This window comes from Panthera onca, chromosome B1 (genome assembly GCF_046562875.1).
Source record: "Panthera onca isolate mPanOnc1 chromosome B1, mPanOnc1 haplotype 2, whole genome shotgun sequence".
NCBI lineage: Eukaryota > Metazoa > Chordata > Mammalia > Carnivora > Felidae > Panthera > Panthera onca.
Genome location: NC_138342.1, coordinates 71,569,430 through 71,596,037, shown reverse-complemented (window position 1 = coordinate 71,596,037; position 26,608 = coordinate 71,569,430). Strand labels below are relative to the sequence as shown.

Here is a 26,608-nt window from a genome sequence, read left to right as displayed (position 1 = left end):
AATACATGACAGACACAGAAAAATCTTCACTTTCCAAATTCTATAGTACATAAAACCACCTGATTAATCTCTAAACTCAATACTGAAAGTACAGCAATCAGGAGGCTGGAGCTCTACTAAGAATACCTGATGATCGGATTCGACTGCTTATTTTCAAATCCACATGTAAGAATGCCTAAAATGACCTGGGAAATACTTAGGCTGAAAATGGTAAGTCAAACAATTTCTTTTAAAAACTGCTGAACTTAAGTACCTGCTTCCCATCCCAGCATCCTAAATAATAAATATGGTCCTGCATCAAACTGTTTACCCCCATTACTCCCACATTTATAAGAGACTGTCTTTCAGACTGCAGATCCAAGTGAACTAAGAACTCGAGCTCAGCACAGAGCAGGAAAATCCCCATTTTTGCCTCACTTGTGCTAAACACAAAGGACAAAGAAGAAAAGGCAACACATGATCCTGCCCTCAAAATGTTTAGCACCTGGAGAAAGACAGAGGACAACACCAAGAAGTGCTGAGACCAGAAGTCTGGGTACCAGGAGCACAGAGGAGAAAATCACATCTTTCAGGGCCTGGGTGGTGGGAGTGGGGACAAGGAAGCGTCAGCAGGGGTCCTCGACCCAGGCCTGGAGTGACAGGCAAGAGTCCGGTGGAGAAAGCAATGGGGGGGGTGGGGGGGGAGGGGCGGCGCAGCTGGAGGTGGGGGCGGGGGAGAGAAGGCGGCAACTGGAAACACCTGGATTTGTATCCTGGACAATAAAGAGGTACTGAAGGATTTAAACCAGAGGTGACTTGATTCAGTTTTCATATAATAGAATCACTCTCTTGTGCACAATATGGCAGACAGTTTGAAGAGAAGGAAAAGGGTAAGAAGGCAGATTAGAAACAAGCTGTAACAGTTCAAGAAAGAAGACAAAAACCTGAACTAGACATGGGACAGTGAGGAACAGAGAAAAGAAGCTTTCAACAATATCTAGAAAGCAATATCCATAGGACTGGGTTGCCAAATGGGTAATGCAGGAGACAGAAAGGAATGGGGACTGATGACCAGGAGGGAGGAGAGTGTTCTGCGTGTATGAAGAGGTACAGGAAATGTGATAAAATCCCTTAGAGCCACTGAATTTGAAATGCCTGTGCAACACCAACAAGAAAAGCTGGATGAAAGGATCTAGAGCTGGAAAAATTTTTTACGAGCTTTAGGCTAGAAAAATCAATTTGGTGGTCATAAGTGTGTCAGCATTTGAAATCTATGTGCAGAGGAGATTACCAGGAAAAGGCTACAGAAGGAGAAAATATGGCTGAAGGAAGAGCTTGGGGAAGCGGTGGGAAAGGCAGCCTCCAGAGGGGATTAAAGCATGTGTGGAGAGGTAGGAGCGAACCCAGCCAAATGAGGGCGGTGGTCAACAGTGTCAAACGCCCCAGAGAGGTCAAGCAGGCTACTACGCCTCAAGAGTGCTCCTTGACTCTGACCATCAGGCATCCACTGGAGGCAGCACAGGGGCACAAGCCAGCCTGCAAAGGGTTTAGAGACTGGCTGGGAGGAAAGGAAGCAGGCACAGAACGTCTACCTACTTCTTTCTCCTGAGCCTTGGTTAGGAAGGGAGCAAGAAAGAGGTGATTAGAGTAAGACAGGGGTGAGAAAAGGTTTGTTTTGCCCTGTAAGCTAGGAAAGGCCTGAATGTAACTACAGACTGTTAGGAAAGAGGCAAGTGAGGAGGGAAAGGCTGAAGGTAACCAAAAAGGGTATGCAGGTGGAAGGCAAGAAGAGAAAGATCACCTCCTTCTCTGAGACCAAAGGGAAAGAGGCAAATGGTGGATGTAAATATGGACTTTTGTGGGGGTGGAGGAAATCAATGTAGATGGAGAGAACAGAGATCTCATTCCTGGTGGCCTCCTCCTTTAAAGGGTAGAAACCTCAGAGAAAGCCACATGGCCACCATGAGCAAATCTGAGTTTTAATCATTCTCTCATCTGAGTCATAGTATCGCCCAACATTTGCATTTATCAGGCACTGACATGAAGGCAAGGCCATGTAGAAAATCAGAGTTCTTAACGCTTCCAATAAAAGTGTTCCACAAATGATCATTGCTCCACAGAAACCACTTCCAGTGGTAGAAACAGGAGCCAAGGGTCCTGGTTTCATGCCCCCATCACTGCCACTTAGGAGCTTAAATCATTAACCCCCTTAGAGACTCAGTTCCATGGCATGTAAAATGGTAATCTGTGCCAACTTCCCTAACTCACAAGGTTGCTGTAACAATGGAGAGAGAAACAAATAAGCAAGTGCTTTGGAATTAAAAGGGGGTGGGGAGGGGGCGGCAGTAAAATATTTTCAAGCACAGACGTTTTTATAAAGGGAAACATTTACACCAGGAATTGGCAAGCTATGGAATCTGCTCTACAGGAGCAAGTGCAAACCCCTGTGCTATCAGGCAGGGCCCGGCAGTGGGGCCTTCACCTCAGCAAGTCAGTTCTTTAAACAGTTCTTGATAAACCCTAAGCAAGTGCCGTCTTTCCCCCTAGGCTCTTCGTTAGTTTATTTTTAACACTCGTACACCAAAATTTTAGGGTTTTATTCACCTAGCATCTTAACTGGGAATTCCTGGTTCCCATGATCTGATTCTACCTACATTTCTTTTTAAATTTGTTTTATGTTTGTTTATTTTTGAGACAGAGAGCACGAGCAGGGAAGGGGCAGAGAGAGAGAGGTAAACACAAAAATTGGAAGTAGCCTCCAGGCTCGGAGCTGTTTGCACAGAGCCCGATGCGGGACTCGAACTCGTGAACCGCTAGATCATGACCGGAGCTGAAGTCAGACACTCAAGCAGCTGAGCCACCCAGGCATCCCCACCTACGTTTCTAAAGTATACACCAATTAACAAGAATGGGTTCAGAGACTTTCTACCTTCCCAACAACACCAACTCCTCATGTCCAAATTCTACCTTTTCCCCTGAAGCCTAGTTCAAATTTTAACTCTAACTGCTCCAACTACCGCTCATTGAGCTTTTACTATGTACCAAGTACCGTTCTAAGCATTTCATATGGACTACCCTCAATCTAGTAGCCCTGTTACTAACAACACAGCCAGGTCAATTTCCCTGCCCAAGGTCTCACAGAATTGTAACACCATGCTGAAGTGTCTGCCATCAACCCAAAGTAATTTCTCCTTTTTATTAACCACCAGTTCTTGGATAAAGTACTCAGTAAGGAACTAAAGAATTTCACATACTGGCCCCATTCCTCATCTCCCCATTGCTCTGCTCTGTCTCTACCCAATCTCCTTGAACCACAGGCCCAGACATTCTTGCTGGGCTCCTCACTGTGTCTTGCCTCCATGTTTCTTCTCCCCTGAGTACTTGAGCCTGGAATGCACTTTTGCCAATACCCAAAACCCAAAGTGCTACAAAAGTCAACTCTAAAAGAATGTGCAGCTTCCTCTTTTGAAAGGCAACTTAATATAGGGGTCAGAGTTAAGAGTGTGGACTCAAGCCAGGCTACTTAGATCTGGATTCCAGAGCCAGCACTTAAGGCCGGGTAAGCCTGGACAACTGAATCTCTCTAACTCTGAGTCTCTCAATAAAACTGCAATAATAATAGTGCCTACCACATGGGGATAGTTGCAAGGATTAAATGAGTTAATGCACATAAAGCATTCAGAACTGGTCCCACCATAAACAAGAAAACAGTGTGAGCTCTTTAAGACTGTAATTAGTGGTTCCACACTACCTTTTTCAACCAGATGATACTTTGTTATTTTTTTTGCACTATATAATAAATGTATTGTGTCAATGTCTTTCTCTCCCATTAGCTCCCTTTATATCTAGTAGGTGTTCAAATACTTGTTGCCTAAAAAGGCGGAAACCTAGAATGTAACAATGTGAATACTTTCTGACCAAACTGTTCTTGACAGGAAAAGAATTTTTAACATTTTTAAAGAATGTCTAGATTATTTGATACCAGGGAAAAAAAGAATTTTTTTTACAAATTCACATGTTCTCAAGTATGAAAAAATGTTGGAAGCAACATAAGAAACTCTACAGCACCAAAATCTGTTAAAAAAAAAAAAATTCTTTTTCCCTACAATGCACTAGCAAATATTTGCTTTGAGGCAGAAGATTTTTTAAGAATTGGCTGTAAGGAAAAGGAGCATCTATAAAGCTTGAGTTTGTAACTACAGGAAATTTGAATACGGAATGCTTTCTTTTCTTAATTCATGTAGTTCAATTCAAGCTTCAAATTCTTGTCCAATATATATTTTCAGAGTTCTACTATTTGTAAATTGGAACAACAACAACAACAACAAAAAACCTAAGGTGAGTTATCTAAGGGACAGAGCTAGAAATAGGACCTCTAATTACTTAAATACTGAGGCCCCCAGATTAAAACATTAAATCTCAAAACCCTTCAACCAAAGGATTAAGGAGATTAGAGCAGGCTTGACAAATTACCACAGGGTTAGGGGGAAAATATGCAGAGAGAAAGTAGGCCAAGCTTAAATAGGGAATGAAATGAAGTTCAAGAGAAAACTAATGGTGTGTGTGGACCCTGAACCTCTATGGGGGAAAAAACTGTCAACCTAGTGATTTCAACAATTAAAGAAACAGCATCAGTGTAAAAATAGCTGCTTCTAAAGTTCTTGGAAAATGTGAACACGCAGCAAAGTTAACCTCGGAAAATAACGATTTTCAAACAGATCTTGGCAACTGGAGAGGAGAAATACAAGGCCAAAAAATAAACTTGTTATGATAACAGGAACCAGGATTCTCTCTTAAAAGGACTTCTGCTTAAATATCCCATTAGTAATGGTCACTCCCATCAAAACAACCAAAATCAAAACTACTAAAACTCACTCATCAACAAAACTCTCCTTTGGGTTTTCTGTCCCTGAAGATTATCAGTTGGCTCAAAATAAATCACAATTAATCTAGACAAGAGCTGAAACGACTCCGGTGGCTACATGAGGGCCTGGGAGAGCACACGGCCTGGAAAGCTTCTAAAGAGATGAATGTCTCCATTTTGGCAAAGGCACAATGTGAGGGACCCATGGGGGATCCAATAACTCTCCACAAACATCTCAAGTGTGAAAACAACAAGGAGGAACAGGAATTTCTTATCCTGGTACCAAATGTACTTCTGGCGTTTTGAGAAGGAAGAGAACATAAAACGTACAAAGAAAACAACTCCAATTAATACCACCCAAAAAGATTTTCAAGGTTCAATTGTAGGCTTGCTTCTTCGCCTACTATAAGTAATTCTATTATTCACACTAACTCATTTCTAGTAATTTTTGAACTTTTCAAAAATGTCTTGCTTTTATTACTTAGAATGTTTCCTTCAAAGTTTAAAGTGTTTCTTCAAACTCAAAAACAACTACCAGGATCAGGACATTAAAGGCGGAAGCTTCTACTCAGCTCTAATGGTGAAATTGAAAATCTGATTTTCTCCAGTTTGTAAATATTGGCTCAAAGGCCGGGCGGTGGGGGGGGGGGGAACCCCCAAACCCTAAAAAAATACACACATTACAGAAGCAAAACAAAATCGTCTACAGGCCCTGTCTAGTGCTCAGGCTGTCTGTCTGTAGCTTCTGCTCTAAAATTTCCATCAGTCACTTGCTACTACTTTTTCACTTCTTTATTTAGTTATTTGGGGGCTCTAAATTTTAGCCAGTGTCTAAGCAGATCCAGGTTGGTTACTATTCAGTATTTCTCCTAAGATAGGAAGTATTCTGCTGCAGGCATCATCAGGGAGTTGTGTACACAGATGACCTTTCTGCTTTGTTATCATTTTCTTAACATAAACATTTAAGTAGGGCAGGTCTGCCCAAGTTCACTGAGCACTAGCTCCTGGAATCTAATTTGCTATTAAATTACTGTTACTGTAATAAAAACATCTTTAGAAAACTGAGGAAAACTAGATAAGGTTGCATCAGAATCTTTGCCCACAAGCTTGCGAGTGTTGATGCACAACAAAGTGGAGTCTTTGGGGTCCTACTCCTTTTTCTTCCCTGAGGCTGCTCTCATTTCCTTCTGGACAGGAAAAGCCCCACCAATTCAGCAGGATCTTTTAGCCTGAGGCCCACATGGGAGACAGGGACCGCTGAGAAGAGGGCACTCTTTTAACCCTGCTGGGGTCCATTTCAGCTCTTCTGCTGCAGTTTTCATTTCTAGACCCTAGAACAAACCTCATGAAAATCAAAGATACAGATTCTTGAGCCTACCTGTATACCTGCTGAATCAATCTCCTGGAGCAAAGGAATTTTGAACAAGTTGTATCTTTAGCAGGCTTCCCCCAGGTGATTCTGCTGTGTTGCCACGTCTCAGAATGAATGTAAAAATTCTCTTTGATCGACAGTAGTGGGCTTCTAACCCAAGAGGACTTGTAACAGTCTCCACACATCACGTGGCATAAGCCAGGGGCACATGCTGTTCCCTCTTCCTGGAATATTGATGCTCCCTGACCCCTGGCACATCTGCTATGGTCTGAATGGTCATGTGCCCCCCAAATTCATGTGGAAATCCTAAATTCATGTTGACACCCCATAGGTGAGGACAGTAAGAGGTGGAGCCTTTGGGAGATGGTTAAGTCATAACGGTAGAGCCCTCAAAAATGGGATTAGTGCCTTACAAAAGAAGTTACACGGAGATCCCTGCCCCTTACACTAAGTGAGGATACAGTGAGAAGATGTCAACAGGGAACTAGGAAGAAGGTCTTGAGACTGTGGTCATGCTACTGCCTTGATCTTGGACTTCCACCTTTCAGAACTGTGAGAAGTTTCTGTTGTTTATAAGCCACCCAGTCTGTGATATTTTGTTCACAGCAGCCCAATCAGACTAGGACAATCCCTCACTTTTTTCCCTCTTTTTACTCACTATTCAGGTCTTGTGTGAATTCTTCTCTTAGCTCCTGCATTCTAAACTGCAGTCCCCCTTTATCCTTCTTATAATAAATCATCTGTGGATACCTTTATAGTGCTGGCCAAAGTTCTTACAACTTAATCTGAGTGGTTACTTGAATGTCAGTTCCCAATTAGACAGTTAAGGTCCAAGAGGACCAGAACCATCTGTTTGGCCCACCATTGTAACCCCATCCCCAGCACTACACCTGGCACATAGCAGGTGCCCTAGATATTTTAGTTAGAAGTTGGAGAATTCATGGTGTATAGGGGAGAGGGTGTGCTTCTTAACTCTACAAGAGTGTTTTATCAGCAGGACACATACCATCGACACACCAAAAGTGAACTGCCTGAAGGGTTACATCATTGTGTAATAGGGAAGTTGCTCTTTTCAACTTTAAGATAATAAGAGAACTAAATATGGAAGAAGGAAAGACTGTACAAACGAATGTAAAGTGAAACCACTATCACAGAGTTTTCCACCATGGACCAACTCACACTGTTAGGCTGAAAATGGAAGATTCAGTTTAAGAGTTGCCATGAATCAAGGTGATCCAAAATGGCATTGACAGCTGCAGGTGACACCTGGGTTTTGGAAATTAGTTAGGAGCATTTGGTAATATAAATCATCCCTCACTGATGCCCTAAGAGGCCACAAGGTAATCAGAGACCATTAGGACTCAAAATCAAATTTATCTGGAGGGGTATGGCATGGGACCACATAAGGAGATAGAAGCAGTAGCAAATTTAAACTGATACTAAATTCTGCTAGATACCAATAAGTAAATTAAGATAATTGTACCATTTACATGTACACTTCAAACTCTAAGTGAAAAAGAAAAAAAAAAAATGGAAACCTCTCATTTCTACTCTTTTATAAGCAGATTCTCAAGTTCCCAGAATGATCTTCAGTTTTTGCTTCTGAAGATGAAGCCACCCTCATTTCTTCCCACCCACTTGCCCCTAGCCACAGGTAAGCTGAGCCAGGAAGGGCTTGATTCAGGGACTTCTCAGGCAGTCCAGTCCCAAAGCTTTAAATCCCTACTGTATGCAAACACAGACCAAAGTTATCATTTCCAGTGTTAACAGTTTCTCTAAGCCGGTCTCAGAGACTTGTCGAGTCTACCTGGACAAATAACAGCATCTCAAGCTAGGTATTTGATCTACTCAGACCTCTTGCCTTTCCCTCCAAACTTGCTACACCAAGATCAACTCCACCTCAGTAGCAGCTATCATCCCAGCATCCACACCTATCAAGTTAAAAAAAAAAAAAAAAAAAAAAATCCTTGATGCCTCACTTTCCCTCACCTCAGTCTCATTCCCATCTCTAACCAATCAAAGCCCTACCAGTTCCCGGTCAAAAACATCCAGAAATCTGCCCAGTGTGCACCAAGCCCACTCTTATCATCCTACTCTAAGCCATCATCATTTCTCAGCCCCTAACTGGTCTCCCTGCTTCAACCCTTGCCCCTTCAAGCCTTTTTCCACCCAGAAACCAGAATTATTATTATTTTTTTTTAAAAGAAAGATTTATCACTGTTATGCTCAAGATGGTCCAGTGGTATCCATTCCTACTTAACAAGCAGAAGTAGAAAGATCACAGTACTGAGGGTGCTAGCTCTGGCTCTGTTACTAATTATAATAAATCTTGGCAAAATCAAGTGATTTCACCTGCCTAGGCCTTCCTACCAAATGAAAGGGCTGTATGTTTAGCTTCACAAGTCTAATATTCTAAATCCAATATATTTAAAATTCCCATCTCAGCATATTCCATTTGTCTGTTTCAATAAAACATCTATTTCCTAAATCCTGTATCTAACTCTCTCTCCCTCCCTTCCCCTCCGTCTCTCCCTCTCTCAGGGTCCATGCTCCGAAGCACAACACAGAAATACCACAGCTCCTCTCTCACATCCGTTTGTTATCTTTAGGCAGAAAGGGGAGACAGCGAGGAACCTCAGCCTTCCATTTGGGCAGGTCCATCTCCAATGGGGCGACTCTACACCTGGAAGGCACCCATGTAAGATCGCTGAGGCCTGGCTGTACCCTCACGGATCACTTCACGCCACTACACATCTCCCAGCTGATACAGAAGAACTAACACGCCCCAGAAAGACCAAGTGCAGATTTTTGTGAGCCAGGCCTCTAGGTGGTCATAATATTGACCTGCTGATCACTTTCTTTCCTGTAGATTTTAGGAAAAACTTTTTTTTTTTAAGTTTATTTATTTTTGAGACAGAGAGAGACAGAGCATGAATGGGGGAGGGGCAGAGAGAGAGGCAGACACAGAATCGGAAGCAGGCTCCAGGCTCCGAGCCAGCAGCCCAGAGCCCGACGCGGGGCTCGAACTCATGGACTGTGAGATCGTGACCTAAGCTGAAGTCGGACGCTCAACCGACTGAGCCACCCAGGCGCCCCAGGAAAGACTAAGTTTTAACTATGAAGATGATTTATTCCAGAGAAGAATACCATTTTTTAGGAGAAACAACTAAAATGTACAAACCATGTTCATCTCCCACAAAAGGAAAGGACTGTGTAAGGAATTCATATGTACGTGGCTTGAGAATGAAAGAGAGCCAAGCAGACAAGAGGATTTTCCCAATTTGGTTCATTTTTAAAAAATACTGTTTCGTGGAAGCCACGGGGAAAGGGGTGGAGATGAACAAACAAACCGCAAAACCCTCACACTCAAAAAGCCAGGAAAGAAAACCTCTTCTGACTTGCCTTAGGACAAATTAAGCAAATAAAGGAAAACCACTTAGCTACCCCCATACCCCTTCTCGAAGGGGCACCAACAGCCGATTTCCTCTATCCCCTTTCTCTATCCTTCTGCTCCAATGCCACAAACAGCCGAAGATAATTGCTAATATTCTGGTCCTAAATTCAGAGTTTAACTGCTCTGGGGCTAATTCCCTGCTTTCTCTGACGTCCCATCTCTATGCTTCCCTTTGATTCGTGAGAATATTAAAATTTGATACTTTAACCCAACCTATACTTTTTAACATTTATTTCAAGGAGAGGGAGAGAGACGGGAAGGGGCAAAGAGAAAAAGAGACAGAGAATCCCAAGCAGACTCTCGTCAGTGCAGCGCCCCATGCAGAGCTCAATCTCACAATCTCACAATCCCACAATCTGTGAGATCATGACCTGAGCCAAGATCAAGAATCGGCTGCCTTGGCACAAAAACAGACACGCAGATCAATGCAACAGAATAGAGAACCCAGAAATGGACGCACAAACGTATGGCCAACTAATCTTTGACAAAGCAGGAAAGAATATCCAATGGAATAAAGACAGTTTCTTCAGCAAGTGGTGCTGGGAAAACTGGACAGCAACATGCAGAAGAATGAACCTGTACCACTTGCTTGCACCACACACAAAAATAAACTCAAAATGGATGAAAGACCTAAATGTAAGAGAGGAAGCCATCAAAATCCTTGAGGAGAAAGCAGGCAAAACCTCTTTGATCTTGGCCGCAGCAACTTCTTATTTAACACATCTCAAGAGGCAAGGGAAACAAAAACAAAAATGAACTATTGGGACCTCATCAAAATAAAAAGCTTCTGCACAGCAAAGGAAACAATCAGCAAAACTAAAAGGCAACCAACCGAATGGGAGAATGTATTTGCAAACGACATACCGGATAAAGGGTTAGTATCCAAAATCTATAAAGAACACATCAAACTCAACACCCCAAAAAACAAATAATCCAGTGAAGAAATGGGAACAAGACATGAATAGACACTTCTCCAACGAAGACATCCAGATGGCCAACTGACACATGAAAAAATGCTGAACATCATTCATCATCAGGGAAATACAAATCAAAACCACAATGAGATACCACCTCACACCTGCCAGAATAGCTAACATTAACAACTCAGGCAACAACAGATATTGGCGAGGATGCAGGGAAAGAGGATCTCTTTTGCACTGCTGGTGGGAATGCAAGCTGGTGCAGCCACTCTGGAAAACAGTATGGAGGTTCCTCAAAAACCTAAAAATAGAACTACCCTACAACCCAGCAATTGCACTACTAGGTGTTTATCCAAGGGATACAGGTGTGCTGTTTCAAAGGGGCACATGCTCCCCCATGTTTACAGCAGCACTATCAACAAAGGCCAAAGTATGGAAACAGCCCAAATGTCCATCGATGGATGAATGGATAAAGAAGATGTGGTATAAATATACAATGGAGTTTTACTCGGCAATCAAAAAGAATGAAATCTTGCCATTTGCAACTACGTGGATGGAACTGGAAGGTATGATGCTGAGCGAAATTAGTCAGAGAAAGACAAGTATCTTATGACTTCACTCATATGAGGACTTTAAGAGACAAAACAGATGAATGTAAGGGAAAGGAACACAAAAATAATATAAAAACAGGGAGGAGGATAAAACGTAAGAGACTCAAATATGGAGAACAAACAGAGGGTTTCTGGAGGGCTTGTGTGAGGGGGGATGGGCTAAATGGGAAAGGGGCATTAAGAAATCTACTCCTGAAATCAGTGTTGTACTATATGCTAACTAATTTGGAGGTAAATTTAAAAAATAAACATTAAAAAATAAAATAAAATATAAAATAAAATAAGACTGATTTCAAATTAAAAAAAAGAGACAGAGTCGGCTGCTTAACCAACTGAGCCACCCAGGTGCCTCAAATTCAACCTACACTTTTAAAAAAATATTTAAAAATACCCATTTTATCAGGTGTGTGAAGTTAATGTTAAATCTATGAAATGTGAGATATTAGATAAAAGAGCTAAACAGATCTGAAACCTAGACAGATAACACTAATACCCCTGCTTTCCAGATTTATTCCCCCTTCATTCCAAGAGCTTAACTCTGAATCCCCCCCTTCACATAGGCTGCCCTGAGCCCTCCATCTCCAGGGGCTCAAGGCAGTCGGCACCACAGCTGCCAGCAGCCCGAGAACCCTGAGCAGAAACTAGCCGGAGCCACCACCATGTTAAAATGAATGCTAACTGGGAACACAGCACAGGCCCAAGATGAAAGGTTCACATCTGCTCAAACTGTTGACAGCAGATGACCTTGGGCCAAGAAAACTCCATGCTCCAATCACCAAACCTATAGAGGATTTTGTTCCTTTCAAATATCCATTCAGAAAATATTCCAGGGCCATCTAGCATGGTCCTATGGCCTAACATATTACATCTGAGGAGCTTTGAGACCTTGGAGAAATCTCAACTTGGCTTATCTTTTCTTCACCAAGAAAGCAAAAAGTTGACTAGGATTCTCTCCCCTGGAAGGTCTATTAGAAATCCCATTGGTTCAATTTACCTAGGTTCACCGCTTTATGAGGGCCACTTGAAACTTTCTCCTAGGAACCAAGTAGTAGATAGTTTGGACTCCACTGACCTCTAACTGTTTCATGTGTGGAGGCTGATGTACACACTAGACTGTCATCTCTCCTGGGGCAGCACCAATACTTGCCTGGCATCCCACCCTGCGCTTAAGCATATGGTGGAGCATTTGGCAGACAATGCAAATATTTGCTAATTTGCCTTAAACTTGTTTTAAAGCAATTTTTAGTGGCATGGTTTTTTGTTTTTAAAGAGAATATGTTTAAATTTCCCCCTTATCTGTTTTTTAAACTAGGAAAACAGTTATTTGATAAATAAGGCAAAGAAAATCCCACTAAATTCTTTACTGTCTGAATTATAAGGCAGGCTGGCTGACTGACCATTGTGAGGGAAGATCTCACTTCATTTCACTCTAACTTAATTTGCTGCCTACCTCTCCCCCTAGCCCAGCACACAATGTTTAGTAAATATCATTACAGTGAATTTTCATAACTTATGGGAGTTATGAGTTCTGCCATTTTGGCCATTTCTACCACTTGTTTTCCTCCCGCTTTCCCATTTTTCCTCAGCCTCCAAATAAGTCACATGGTGAAAACATCCAGAGACACTCCATCTCAACAGCTGACTGTGGATGGAGCCATAACCTCTTTAAACCAAAAGCTGACACCCCAGAGGAACAGATTTTCCTTCTTCAAGATAAGGGTTATCTTTCCAGTTAAGCATCCTGGAGTCTGTTTTGGTTTTGTTTTTAAACCTTAAGGAATTTTACCTTCTAGCACTAGGTAAGACTGATATCTGGGTGCCCACAAAAGCCTTTGAGCAATGGATATGCAAATTAGAATGTTTATACAATAGATGTGACTAAACCAAGGACATTACCTTAACAGATAAGCTTCAAGACAAATTCACTTCAAACATTTCACTTTGCACTACTAATCTGAATTTTGGAGTAACTAACTGGTGCTAATTTAGAATTCCAGTGATAAGATGTGTGCTCTGATTCTCTTCATTCAAACACAATGCTGCCATTTACAAAGGAGCAGAAAAAGGAATTTCTTCTTTGTTTAAAAAGATAAAGTATTTTGGTTACTTGAAAAAGCCAGAGTTGAAAAACATTCTGCATTATATTTGTGACTCACTTTCAAATGAGAGGCCACCATACCCCCACTCCTTTTTTAGGTGGTAAATAAAACAGAACTTCAGTTTCAGAGTTTCTTATAATTTACAGGGAAATCTTTATAATCTTTAGAAATACTTTGCCTTCAACATTTTAACCTCTTACTTTCACTTTTGTATGGTTTAGATCTCAGAAAAACTAACTGGGGTAGAGGAAGTCTTAACTTTTTTTTTTTGCTCTACAATGTTAAAGAAGTCAGTGTTCCCCCAAACAAACAAAAACAATAGCTCAAAACCTTCCTGAAAATTTCTTATGATAAATACCGTGATTGGGTTGTAGATTATAAAACGGAGCGAACGGTACTCATGATCTCTATATTTTACAGCATATAAGTTATGGCCCAATAAAAGTACTTTTTTAAAGACCTTCCTGAAAATCACATTTCAGTATCCGTCATCAGCAATTTAGCTCAGACCTGAGTTCTCTTGGGTCAACATGATCCCAAAGCCAAAAAGGAGTCTCACAACCCAAAAGCCATTGACACCCATGCCCCCAATTCTCCAGAACCTTCCATCTCAAATTTTCCTTCACACTAGAATTGTCCCAGATACAAAATTTCACTCACCTCAACCGACTGAGAAGGCATCTTCAGCTTGGTGAGCTTGGCTTTCGCAGGCACTTTTAAGTCTGTTTTTTCAAAGGTCTGCTGCCGGTAGTCCTCCGGCAGTGGTTTCAGTTCAGGAGACTCACTTGGAGCCTGATCTTGACCATCCATGGGCCGGACATAAGCCGTGGGCTTCTGCTGCATTGCCACAGTTTTTGAGGGGAGGGAAGGTGGGGGGAAAGTCTGAGAAGGTGGCTGGGGAGGGGCTACCCCAAGGCTGGCAACTGCCACTAAACTGTCTTGAGGGGTCTCTTTATCATGGACCTTGACCACTAGGTCTTTGGGAGATTTGGCCGGGCAATAGCCTTTATTGTTACTGTTACTGCTGTGAACCTTGTTGCTTCCTTGTGTCCTGGGAAGAGTCTGATGGTTGGAATGTACAGGTGACAAGGGGGCCACTGGGGAAGGCAAGGAGAGCAAGGGAGAGAGCTCCCTCTCTGGAACAGAGTCTGTCACCAAAGCACAGCGGTCTCCATCACCTCTGCGGTCACCTTTTTTGTGATGAGCAGAGCCACACCCCTCCTGACCGAGGCGATCTTGGGTCAGGTGCTGGCTGTCTGGTGGGCCATAGCCTCTGACATGAGGATTTGACATTGGTTCCATTCTTGGCTGTGCCATCTTTGGATTGTGGCTATTGTTACCAACAGGAAGTGGTCCGGAGGCAGGAGTGTTAATAGGCTGGTGGTGGGCACTGGTGTGGAAGGGGTGGGGTGGAATGCTGCTCCCCTTCTCAGGAAATGAAGGATATCTTGGCTTTCCCAACCTATTTTCAGAAGCATCCAAGCGATGAGGGTGGGACTTGGTACTGAGGAACTCCTTCACTTCTTCATAGTTTCCCAACATGTTCTGTATTCGACTGGATAGCTCATCACCTTTTTCTGTCTGAAAAAGGAAAGACAGCAGAGTTAGATACCAGAAAAAAAAAAAACAAAACAAAAACTAAGGAAAACCACTATTTAATAAACAATGTTACATAATACCATTTAAAAGGGGAAAAAAACCCACAAAACTTCAATTTAATGTGACAGGAAACGTAACATGAAATTTAAACTCAGTTCCCCTGTTGAGAAGCCTGTCATGGACAAATATTACTAAAGACAAGAGACTGACATTACAAAAGACTATAAACTTTGGTAATTTGCACAACAATGTTCAGAGAATTTTCATAGTTTGTTTTCAAAACCAACCTAAGATAAGTTGTTTTATTTTCACGTTTGTGACCCTTGTTCAAACTCATTTTCAATGCAGAGTTAAATACGGTGATAAATCAGACTTTCTAGTATTCAATAAATACCTTGTAGGGCTCTCCAAAAAGGGGGATCTTTTCAGGAAATGCCTCTTTCTCTTGGTGAGCTTCCTGGTTGCGTCTTTCCTTCTCTCTAATTCGAAGCAGATTTCTGTCTTCATTGTACAAGCTGTTTCAGATGCCACAAAAGAACAAAAACAATAAAATTTATCATGTCCAAAGTTTTGCTGTGCATATGTAGATGTGTGAAGGAGGCCAGGATAGGTCAACAAGAAGGTATGACAAGGGAGATGTTTTCAAGAAAGCCTAAGTCCCCTCAACCCACTCTTGGATTAAGGCTGTGAACCTCCAGCTGTGGGTCCTGGCTCCAGAAACCTAAGCATTCACTCTGGAATACTGCCTTCATGGCTCAGGACTGATTCCAAACTGAACAGTCTTTTATAGGCAGTCATGGAAGAGAGACAAGATTAATGATATTTTTACTTTCGCTTGCAAAATATGGGGTAGAGGTAGAAGCTTTTCATCTGAAGGAGTCAGCAGGATGTGAACTTTAAAAAGGCTGTTTTCCTGGATCAGTATTATACATTCTGGAAGATTAAAATCAAAAGGCTTATTTCATAATTAAAAGATTACCAACCACCCCAAACAGCATTTACTTTATTCTCAGCTTATTCTACTGGGAGTGTCTTGGCATGTAAATCCGAAAAGATAATTTTTATTTCTCATTTCAAACGTCAAGGATGGGAAAATCCAATTGTAGATGTCATCTCTACCTACCGAGAAGTCTGATAATCTGCTTGCCCTAAACCACATAAAACTATATCCTACATCCTTTTAAACCACATAAAAATACATCCTAAATCATCAGCCCTGGAACCAAAGGAGTTATAAATGCATTCACTGACAAATAAATTGCAGAGATGGAAACCAACAAGAGTGCAGTTTTAGCCAGCATATAAACCAAAAGTGGGCTTGCCTCAGGTGGGCAACACAGGCCACACCCTCTCGACCCCCCACAAGGTGATGTATGAGAATAACGAAAATAAGAACTATAAGCCAACTTTTGTCCTCAAAACACTTCCTTCTAGGGTATCTGCTGAATCCTTTCCCTCAACATTATGTAAATAAATAAGTAGGAAATGTTTCAATTGTCTTGCCAAGACAATATATACCTTTAGAAACTCGCCCCCATCTCAGACACCCCTTTTCCTGGCCTCTCTGCTCTCATGTCTCTTTATTTCCTCTGGCAAGAGCCTACTTACTGGTCTCTCTGCCTCCCCAACATCTTGTCCCTCTAAATTAACCTTCTCATGGAAAGAAATCCAATCTAAAACTCTGGTTTTCATGGCACTATCCATATTTTAAAATAACAAGAATTGGACAGCTCTTTGCTGCTGCAGAATAAACTCTAAATCTTTGCTTTGGCATTAAAATTCCCCCATAATCGGGTACAGATCTACCCTAGATATTATCCTACTGTCTCTAGGCATTATCCTACTGTCTCCCTTGCAGGCCTGCCACAAGCATTCTCTTGACAGTCATGTCCATTCCCCAAACATACCCGGTTAAAGATACCCTCTTGCTCCAATCCCCACCCCAAAACCCCTGAATGATATCCAATTCTTCCAGGACCAGCTTACACACAAAATATGATTCTCCTGCAGACCACATCTATATTCCAGGCATACCAGACTATTCCCTGCTCCTCACTGACATCCTGAACTTCAATGCTTTCATTCTAAACAATTTCCTCTGCTTCTCTCTCAACCTCACACCCATCCCCAATTTTCAGCCACCAGCAAATCTCTGGAGTGAAGGTTCCAGTGTTACTCACCCTAAAGGGTTCCTCAAATCCACCAAGTATGTGCTGATAGAACATACTGATTGCTTCTCTCTCCTCCTCCCCTTTCCCCTAGAATGTGAACTCCATCAAAACAGAACGACTCATATTTCTCTCTTTCCTGATACTAAAGCATGGTACTTTGCATTGAAGCTTATCATTTAAGTATTTTTTTAATTAAAAAAAAAAAAAACAGCTGCTATTGCTTACAGTATATTTTTAAAAACTTACTTGTAATTACAAAACAAAAAAATGCTGAAAGACATATGCAAAAACAATTTTTAAAAAATAGTCATCGGGGCACCTGGGTGGCTCAGTCAGTTAAGCGTCCAACTTCGGCTCAGGTCATGATCTCACGGTCCATGAGTTCGAGCCCCGCGTCGGGCTCTGGGCTGACAGCTCAGAGCCTGGAGCCTGCTTCAGATTCTGTGTCTCCCTCTCTCTCTGACCCTCCCCCGTTCATACTCTGATTCTGTCTCAAAAATAAATGTTAAAAAAATAAAATAAAATAAATAAAATAAAATAAAATAAAATAAAATAAAATAAAATAAAATATAATCTAGGAGCACCTGGGTGGCTCAGTCAGTTAAGCGTCCAACTTCGGCTCAGGTCATGATCTCACGGTCCATGAGTTCGAGCCCCGCGTCGGGCTCTGGGCTGACAGCTCAGAGCCTGGAGCCTGCTTCAGATTCTGTGTCTCCCTCTCTCTCTGACCCTCCCTCCGTTCATACTCTGATTCTGTCTCAAAAATAAATAAATGTTAAAAAAATAAAATAAAATAAATAAAATAAAATAAAATAAAAGTCACCTAGGAGCACCTGGGTGGCTCAGTCGGTTGAGCGCCTGACTCTGGCTCAGGTCATGATCTCAAGGCTTGAGCTTGTGGGTTCGAGCCCAACATGCACTCTCTGCTGTCAGTGCTGAGCCCACTTCAGGATCCTCTGTCTCCCTCTCTCTCTCTCTCTCTCTGCTCCTTTGCCACTCATGTTCTCTCTCTCAACAATAAATATTTTTTTTTAAAACAGAGCCCTCTAAAAAGTGATTTGCAGCTATTTCTACAGCCTTAAGGTAGTGGGGGGCTAAGCTACCTGGCTAAATTCACCAGGATGTGGCAAAGAATTACCTGCTCAGACCACTGTTACCAAAAACTTTTCCTAAATGATGGATATCTTGATGTCCTACTTTCAGAGAACTACAAAGTGAACAATTTATGTCAGTCAACATACTGAAAAAAGTGAAGGAAAGAAAAACTAAACCAGAAACTAGCCGTGGAGTATTCTTTAACAAAGTCTGAATCTCACATGTTTTGGACAATTAGATTTATTTCTGGTTGAAAGAAGCACAGTGGACTTGATAACCACTCTGGAATTCCTTTCAATTAGCTTAGAATTTTGGTAATTCCTCGTTGGCCCAAAAAACAATCACATAACATTAACATACGTAACGTTAACATACATCCATGGGAGCCAATAAGAGGGTTGATCAGGAAATAACTTTCTTCTTTCAAACTTGCTTTTACAGCCACTTTGTTTACAGAAGGCGTGGGGCATGCAGCTACCTCTGGGCAACCTGAACTGCCAAGTTTCTCTTTTCCAAACCTACTTGGTACTGTACCCCGAATGGGCACGCACAAGAAGAAGCGGCCTCCCAAGGGCGTCCGCTTTACCATTCTCACCACGAAGGGAGTTCTCCCTTTTCAGATTCTGTTGGGGACAACGGCAGAGTCCCTGTAGCTTTATTGGCGTGGCGTGTTCACAGCCTCTGGCTCTGCTTCATGAGTAACTGCTTCTGAATAACTGTTACCCTTGTCTCAGAAAAGGGAACCACAAATGGCTTAAGTCTCCGTTCAGGATTGAAAAGCGAGGATGTGAACAGCAGCACCTCAACCATCAAGCTGCTTGGGGTCCTCACTTAGTTTTCCTGTTGACTCCACACGTACCTTTAAGAAAAGCTACCCTGGCTTAAAATGACTGAAGTATTTCCAAATTAATCAGCACAGCCTTATCTTAGCATCTGGTACATTCCACCATGCTCGCTTCCAGGTATAAAGACTGCTATGGAAATAACGAGAAGAACCAATTTGACAAAATTCCTAACACTGGCTTATTGCTGTGTGATTCAAATATCAAGGTACCTCCCACAGGGGAGAAATCCTATTAAATTAGGGACTCTGCTTAATTACAAGTTTTACTTCATCAGTTTAAAAAAAGTGAAAAACCCACACCAAGATTTTATTGGCAACATACATAATACTACACCAATCTCGAAACAAGCGTTGAATGTATTTTTTTCTTATTAATTATTACCCTTCGACTGGAAAACCCAAAAATAGGGAGATGAGGAAAGACCTCAGGAATGTCACTGATATGGATGAGTTTTAGGAGGTCTAGACTTTGAGAGAGAAACTCTCTCTCACCCACCCTGTCCCTTGGGTCTCACTCCCTAGAGGGCCGGGGAAGGCAGAAGAGACAGGAAGTGACCAGTCCACAGTTGCCAGGACTACACAGGACAAGGTGAGACCTCATTCTTCTGGACTGTCCACATTCTCACCTTGCAACTAACAGAGTTTTGCCAACCGTACTAGGTAGGGAGCTTTCTGGTTTATTTGGCTTTTACTTGTTGTAAGTTTGCAATGGCTTCAAGGATGGTTTGTTCAAGTTCGTAAGCAAACTTTTTCATGAGTATCTTCTTTTTCTTGGTTCTATTCTGACATCGGGGGAAATACAAATTTTAAAAATATTAACTCAAGTAGTAGCATGAGTAAGCAAATCACTGTTCAGCCTTATATGTCATTGTTTTTAACTCAAGGTACAAGCAAAGAGCGAGTGGATAGAATTTTAAATGAGGGGTTTTAGGTAGCAGTACATGTCCTACAAGATTCACAAACTGTTAATTACCTTTGAATAATTACAAGCTGACTACCACTTCATTTAATTAAAGGTGGCATTTTTCCTCTGTTGTGGAGGAGAAAATATTCTCCCTCATGGGATAACCTCATCCCAACATCAGCATTTCACTGTTAGACTTTCTCACGGTTCCATGCAGAATGGAGTGAGCTAGGAGTTCTCCTTCCCTTTCCATTAGATGAGAGGTTCCCAAACCAGCAAGCATTAGCATCACGAAGTGGGGGGGGGGGGGGGGGGGGGGATCAGAACACAGAGGGCAAAGACCTGCCTCCAGAGTTTCTGAGTCAGTAGATCTAACGCAGGGCCTGAGATGTGCACGTGTAACAGATTTCTAGGTGGTCCTGAGGAGCACAAGATAGTACACTCTTCTTGGGCTATGTGGAGCACTCGAACAAAGCTTACCGAAAAACAAGAGCAATGAAGACAGCAACAGCAGCAGAGCCTAGCCACATCCACCACTTAGCATCTGTTGTTCAGTCGGCACTGATTCAGGCACAGCACATCAGTCTCCTATTTAATTTTCACAACAACTCTGTGAGAGGGAGATTATTAACCCCATTTTCCAGGTGAACAAAAAGAAAGCTCAGAGATTAACCTGCTATTAAATAATAGACCTTAAAATTCGAATGCAGATCTGCTTGGCACCAAAGCGTGTGCTCTTAACCACAGTTCTGCTGGCAAAGCTTTCAGGCTGTGTTAAATAGGGCAACAACAAAGAAGGTGGGCTGTGTGTTCACAATTCCTTGGTCTCAAAGAGGGACACGTCGATTAATTCAGGTTTTATCCCTGCCGGCAGAGCAATCTCAGAGCCGCAAGATGCGTTTGCTTAAATGTGTCCACACAGGTCTGTCTTTGCCGAAGGACCTAACAGAGAGCCCTTTGAGAGAGGGATGGCTGGCAGCATGAAGTGGCTCCTCAAATTATAAACACTGCACTACAATTTCTCATTTTGGAAACTTTTTTGTTGTTGTTAGAGCTTTCTTGAATTTACAGATTTGAGGTCACTGGCCCCATAATAACCTCTGGATTCACAAGTCATGTCCAATGTGCTAGAGGCTCTTCGCATTAATATCTTTAAAGAACAGGCTGCAGATAAACTTGTACCAAAGCAGCCATTACATGCCCAATATCAGGCTCCACTCCCAGTAACTTCTGGCCACTGACCTAGGCCTCAATGCTAGTTGTCTGGTGGGCCCAGGAGTCCCTACCTGGGGAGAGAAAGACCAAGTCACGTGACGACTTCAAGCAGCTGAATGCATTCAAAAACAAGTCCACAGTGTTGAAATACCCCCGGGGAGAGGGTGCAAAGTCTGCCCACCCGGCAGATATCCATGAGTTCCACGGAAAGTCTGCTTTAAGTATTCTAAATCAGGGGATTCCTTTCAGGAGCCACGTTGTTGCTTTTGGATCATATGCTACCATCCACCATCTATCTGCAAAGGTTGCAGCGCTGATACACCAAAAGGATCTCTGCGAATGGCAACAAACCACCTCCCGCCACTTTTTTTTTTTTTTTTTTTTTTTTTTTTAAGTGAACTAGAAGGACCAAAGGGGGAAGCACAGGCCTCACATCCCAGGGCCCAGTGTGCCCTGCAGAACACAACCAACCGCACGAGACATCGCTGTGCTGGCCTGCACCACCCATGTCTTCGGTGACAGAATCCCACCATTCTCATCCACGCAGGAGCCAGGATGAAGCCTGGAAGTCTAAAACAAGCCAGGATAGGATGCTCTCACTTTCAGAGAGGTTGTGAAACTCCTGGGGAATTCGGAGCTGCCCATTCAGCCCCTGAATGCAGTCATTTAGTCAACCCCATGCTGGGGCCTGTCAGGGCACATTGATTCCGACTTTTCAAATGCTCCTCCTTGGGGTTTCGGATGGACGTGTTAGAACACTGTGATAAAAATGAAGAAATCCCAGCTCTGTGAGCATTAATGAGAGCAATCCCTCTTTCTCACTTTCCCTCACACAAAAAAGGAAAGACCGTATGTGGAAGGAGGAAAAGACGGCAAGAGGAAGGCCCAAGCTGAACATGTGCAGTGGGGCGGCGTGCCGGCCTGGCCATCATCTGGCTGTGAGCACCTTCTTCCAGGCTGGAGCCCACGGGCCCTGCTGCTAATCTAGGTTAGTCATGCAGGATTGCTGAATGCCACTGGGTGCTTCCATGGCAACCCTGGGCCCACGGGGCAGGCTATGCACAGCTGACTACCCATTTATCACCCTTGACTGGCCACTTCACACAGACCTGCCTCTGATAGATGGGACCAACTCTCTCTAGAACTCACGTTTAAAAGTTTAATTCTCCCTTGGGGGACAGAGTGTAATTTCTCCTGTGTATTTATCTCCCTAGGCATGGAAGAGACATTTGGCGGGAAGGAAAGGAAAAATCCTAAAATCAGCCACGTACATTAAATTTGGAAAGGAACAAGTCTTTTATACTGTTTTAGGGGAAAATGATGCCATTCGGATTTGAATGTAGCAAGGATAAAGCAAAACATAAAACTCTCAAGTCTGTTCACAGATGTTGGGCAACCCTGGTTTAGAAACTGGTGATATATGTGTCACAGAGGCAAAAGAACAGCAGGCTTGGGTTCTTACTCTTGTGCAAGTGACTTTTTTATTTTCAAAGCTACCCTCTATTGACTTTTTAAGTCCATCTTCTGGCCCTTTTTTCCCCATGTTCCTCTAGTCCTATAATCTAACATCCAGGGGACGTTTTTCAAACACTGGCTTTACAGAAAAAGGTCAATATATGCTTCAAAGCACAAAATTAGTCTTGCCATTAAACTGTATCACTCATAAACACAATTTAAACATGAGAAATCAAAGTGGCTCCAAGTTTGAAAGCAGAAGAAATGTTGCTTCAAAGAATGGAGGATTGGGGCACCTGGGTGGCTTAGCTGGTTAAGCGTCCAACTTCGGCTCAGGTCATGATCTCATGGTTTATGGGTTCGAGTCCCACATCGGGCTCTGTGCGAAAGCTCAGAGCCTGAAGCCTGCTTCGGACTCTGTGCCTCCCTCCCTCCCTGTCTCTGCCCCTCCCCCACTCATACTCTCAAAAATAAACATTTAAAAAACAAAAACAAAGAACGGAGGATTTTTTTCCTCTTTCACTTTTTGCATGGGAAAAATTTTGCAACAGGCTTTCTCACAATAAAAATCACTCCACTAAATCTTCCAGGAATTTCACCTTCATAAGAAAAAACAAAAAACAAAACAAAGAATCCTTAATTTTAAAAACAAAATCTGATTTAACATAAAAGATAAAGTATCAGCATAGTGAAAAGGCAAAATAGCACTCTGCCACTGTTGTTTTCCTGGAGGCACTCCCAGGGGATCTTCTCAAAGTGACAGCTCTCTGCTGGCCACAGAAGACTGAGCCTCATTAGGATACTGAAAGAGTTGTAGGTAACTTCATTTTGCAAAATTAAATCAACCTTTAAGATATGTTGACATAATTTACAAGGAATCCTTTGAATTTCAAATTGAGACAGCCTCTACCTGGGCAAACAACTGAAAAAGTAAGTCACTTCTAATAAGAGACATGCTAATTTTTACCTTTCAAAATGAACCTGCCGCGTGCCAGGTACTTTTCCGCATGCATGTTAATATGTGGCAAAGGTCCGAAAGGATTAACTTTACAAAAATCTATCAAGAAGGAGCACCAGATTATGGTGGAGGAAGTTAACTGGTAGTGTGGTGGTTTAGGGAGTATTTTAACATTCTTTTCACAAGCAAGTATCCGTTTGGGGCGCCTGGGTGGCTCAGTCGGTTAAGTGTCCAACTCTTGATTTTGGCTCATGATCTCACGGTTCATGAATTCGAGCCCTGCTTGGGATTGATTCTCTCTCTCTCTCTCTCTCTCTCTCTCTCTCTGCCCCTCCCCTGCATATGCACACTCTCTCTCAAAAATAAATTTTTTAAAAAGTGTCCATTTAAGATTTGTGTGGTTAAAATTTTTTGACTGAAAACAAAAGAAACTAGGGCGCCAGGATGGGTCAGTCGGTTAAGCGTCCAATTCTTGGTTTCAGCTCAGGTCATGATCTCACAGTTTGTGAGTTCAAGCCCTGACACTGATAACAAGAAGGCTGCTTGGGATATTCTCTCTCTCTCTCTCTCTCTCTTTCTCTGTCTCAAAATAAACAAATAAACTTTAAAAAACAAAGAAATTGCCTTATATAACAACATCAAGATCAGGGCTAAAGAACAGGGTGTTGAACATTTTGGCAGTAACTCTCACTGGAAGCCCTGAAAACTGATTTTGGACCCTGGACTCCAACTTTGATCATTATGAATAATTATAGACCCATCTGCATAAAGCTGTGTATCAGAGACTATGTTGCAAAGTTCAAACACGAGCAGCTGTTTTTTGGAAAAGTAGTCTCACTTATAGCCTGTTTTGGTTACCTCAGCAGATCATAAATATATTCCAAGAGGCACTTTTTTTACCCTATAGGTGGAAAAGCACAAGAATTTGTCTTCACTGATTTTCAAAGAGCAGTGGGGGAAGCTGTGTGTGTGAAGATACACAGCCCCAACAAGGAGAGGAGAGAGGAAAGGAGACAGATGAGCTACTGCACTATGTGTCCTTCTGCTACTGCACTCCAAGTCCTTCACCTTTTAAATACATTTTAAACAAACAAAAACAAACAAAAAATAAAACTAGTGCTGAGGAAGGCCATCAAGCAAATGGAACAATTACACAAACCACACCAGTGAAAAGAAATCACTCCTGACCTTGAAGATTTGGCAATCTATGTGTGAGGGCTTAATGAAAGTTGCTTTTAATGCCATTTGAAATGAGAACATATTACTGTTACTGAGAAATTCTAGAAAATACAGCCTCTGACAGGGGTTCCCTAAAATGCAGACAGTTCTTACCCACGTTAACTGAAAGCACACACAGAAATCACCGCCTCCCATAGGGGCAACAGGCTCACTAGAAATAAATCTGCCACCTGACGATTTATGTCCTCCTATTTACTTATAAAGGCCCCTGGTGTTGGGAGCTACCTCAGACCACCTGCCTTACTGGCAACTGCACATTTGGCCCCAGTCAGAAGCATGGGCAGAAGCTGTTGGCTCTTCCCCCTGCAGGTCTCATCTGTACTAAAATCAACCAGAGCACTGGCCTCCCTACCATGTCATTCTTCTTACACACTCAACTGACCATTAAGGACCACATCACATACCTATAAAGTGAGGGTGGGGAAAGTCTGTATCCTTAGAGCCTCAAATTAAAAGAATGTGGTGGTTACTAAGAAAGAAGTAGACTAGCAAGCTCAAAGTTTTGGGCTTTTTCATTGCTTCCCTCATTTGATTTATACTCAAAAACGGGGGTCATTAACTCTATTAAGCATCCACAATTCAAATAAAGTGTTGTGTGGACTTCCTCATTTCTCATTTGGAGCACAGCCCCAACAGGCTCCTTGTCCTGGGCCACTCAGCTCCACACAGCTGCCTCAGTGAACTTCTAAAAATCATGAATCTGATCTTGCTATTCAGCGATTTACAACTTTTCTGACCCCAACGCTCCCTACAAGATTAAAACTGACAGACAGTTAAGCCAAGCAACACCCTTCACTACCTGGCTTCAACTTACCTTTAATCTTGGGGCGGGGGCACGCAGGTTAAGACTTCTTTTTCATTTCTCACCCAAAAATGCGCAAGACCCAGTTTTGCCCCCTCTCTCTCTTCTAGACACTATGAACACAAGGAACTGGGATGCGTGGGGAAAAGCAAAGCCCTGGTCTTGGCCAATTCTCTAATGAATTCCTCCCCTTACTTTCACAGCCTTCTGAAATATCCTTGCCTCTCCATCACAGTCCCCAGCCGGGACCTCCACTCTCACTTCCCAACCTGGCTGTGAATGATTCCTTTCTCTGGGATACATTTGTCCTTGCAAATCTGCCCATGTTTACCTTTACAAAAATGAGATGGACTGTACACGTGCCAACAGATTTTCTTTATTAGACTGTGAGCACCTTAATGGCAAGGACTATTTCTGAGAGCACAGTGCTTAGCAAAAAATGATGCTTAATATACATCATTGATTTAATGATTATATTCGAGTATTACTCAAACAATCCAGAATTATACTGAAGTCTGCCAGTCTTATTCATTATTAGATGACAAAACATGATTCACTGTCTAATACCTAAAACCGATTTTACCAGACTGTTGTACCCATCAAATGACTCATCTCCCTTCCCAGGTCAGCCGTGAAAGCTGCCTCAGCTAACACCATATGTTTATCAGCTAATACAACAGGTTTATTCTTCAGTTTGCTGTATTACTCATAAAGCCCAAGTATACTGTAACAACAACAAAAAAGTTTTGAGTAACATTTATAGCAAATACACATTTAACTTTAAAATTTTTTTCATGTTTGTTCATTTTTGAGAGAGAGAGAGAGAGAGAGAGAGCGAGAGCGAGCGAGCATGAGTGGGGGGAAGGACAGAGAGAGAGGGAGATACAGAATCCAAAGAAGGCTCCAGGCTCTGAGCTGTCAGCACAGAGCCCGACGTGGGACTCGAACCTGTGAACCACGGGACTCGAACTCGTGAACCGTGAGATCATGACCTGAGCTGAAGTCAGATGCTTACCGACTGAGCCAC

The 26,608-nt window shown here is 42.4% G+C and overlaps 1 protein-coding gene across 6 annotated transcripts in view; it reads right to left on the bottom strand.

Annotated features, from left to right (window-relative positions):
- AFF1 (ALF transcription elongation factor 1) overlaps nt 1-26,608 on the bottom strand; it is a 146,049-nt gene that overhangs the window by 93,229 nt on the left and 26,212 nt on the right. For 3 of the 6 annotated variants that reach the window (XR_013555213.2, XR_013555214.2, XR_013555212.2), the window contains exons 1-3: nt 20,393-22,985; nt 15,293-15,413; nt 13,960-14,880 (exon numbers count right to left, since the gene is read on the bottom strand). Coding sequence is in view for 3 of the 6 variants with exons in the window: in XM_060654670.3 (XP_060510653.1) it covers nt 13,960-14,880; nt 15,293-15,413; nt 20,393-20,442 (1,092 nt within the window). In the remaining 3 variants the exon portion in view is untranslated. Of the gene's footprint in view, nt 1-13,959; nt 14,881-15,292; nt 15,414-20,392; nt 22,986-26,608 lie in introns of those variants that run through there. The other 3 variants (XM_060654670.3, XM_078445937.2, XM_060654671.3) reach the window with 2 other exon arrangements.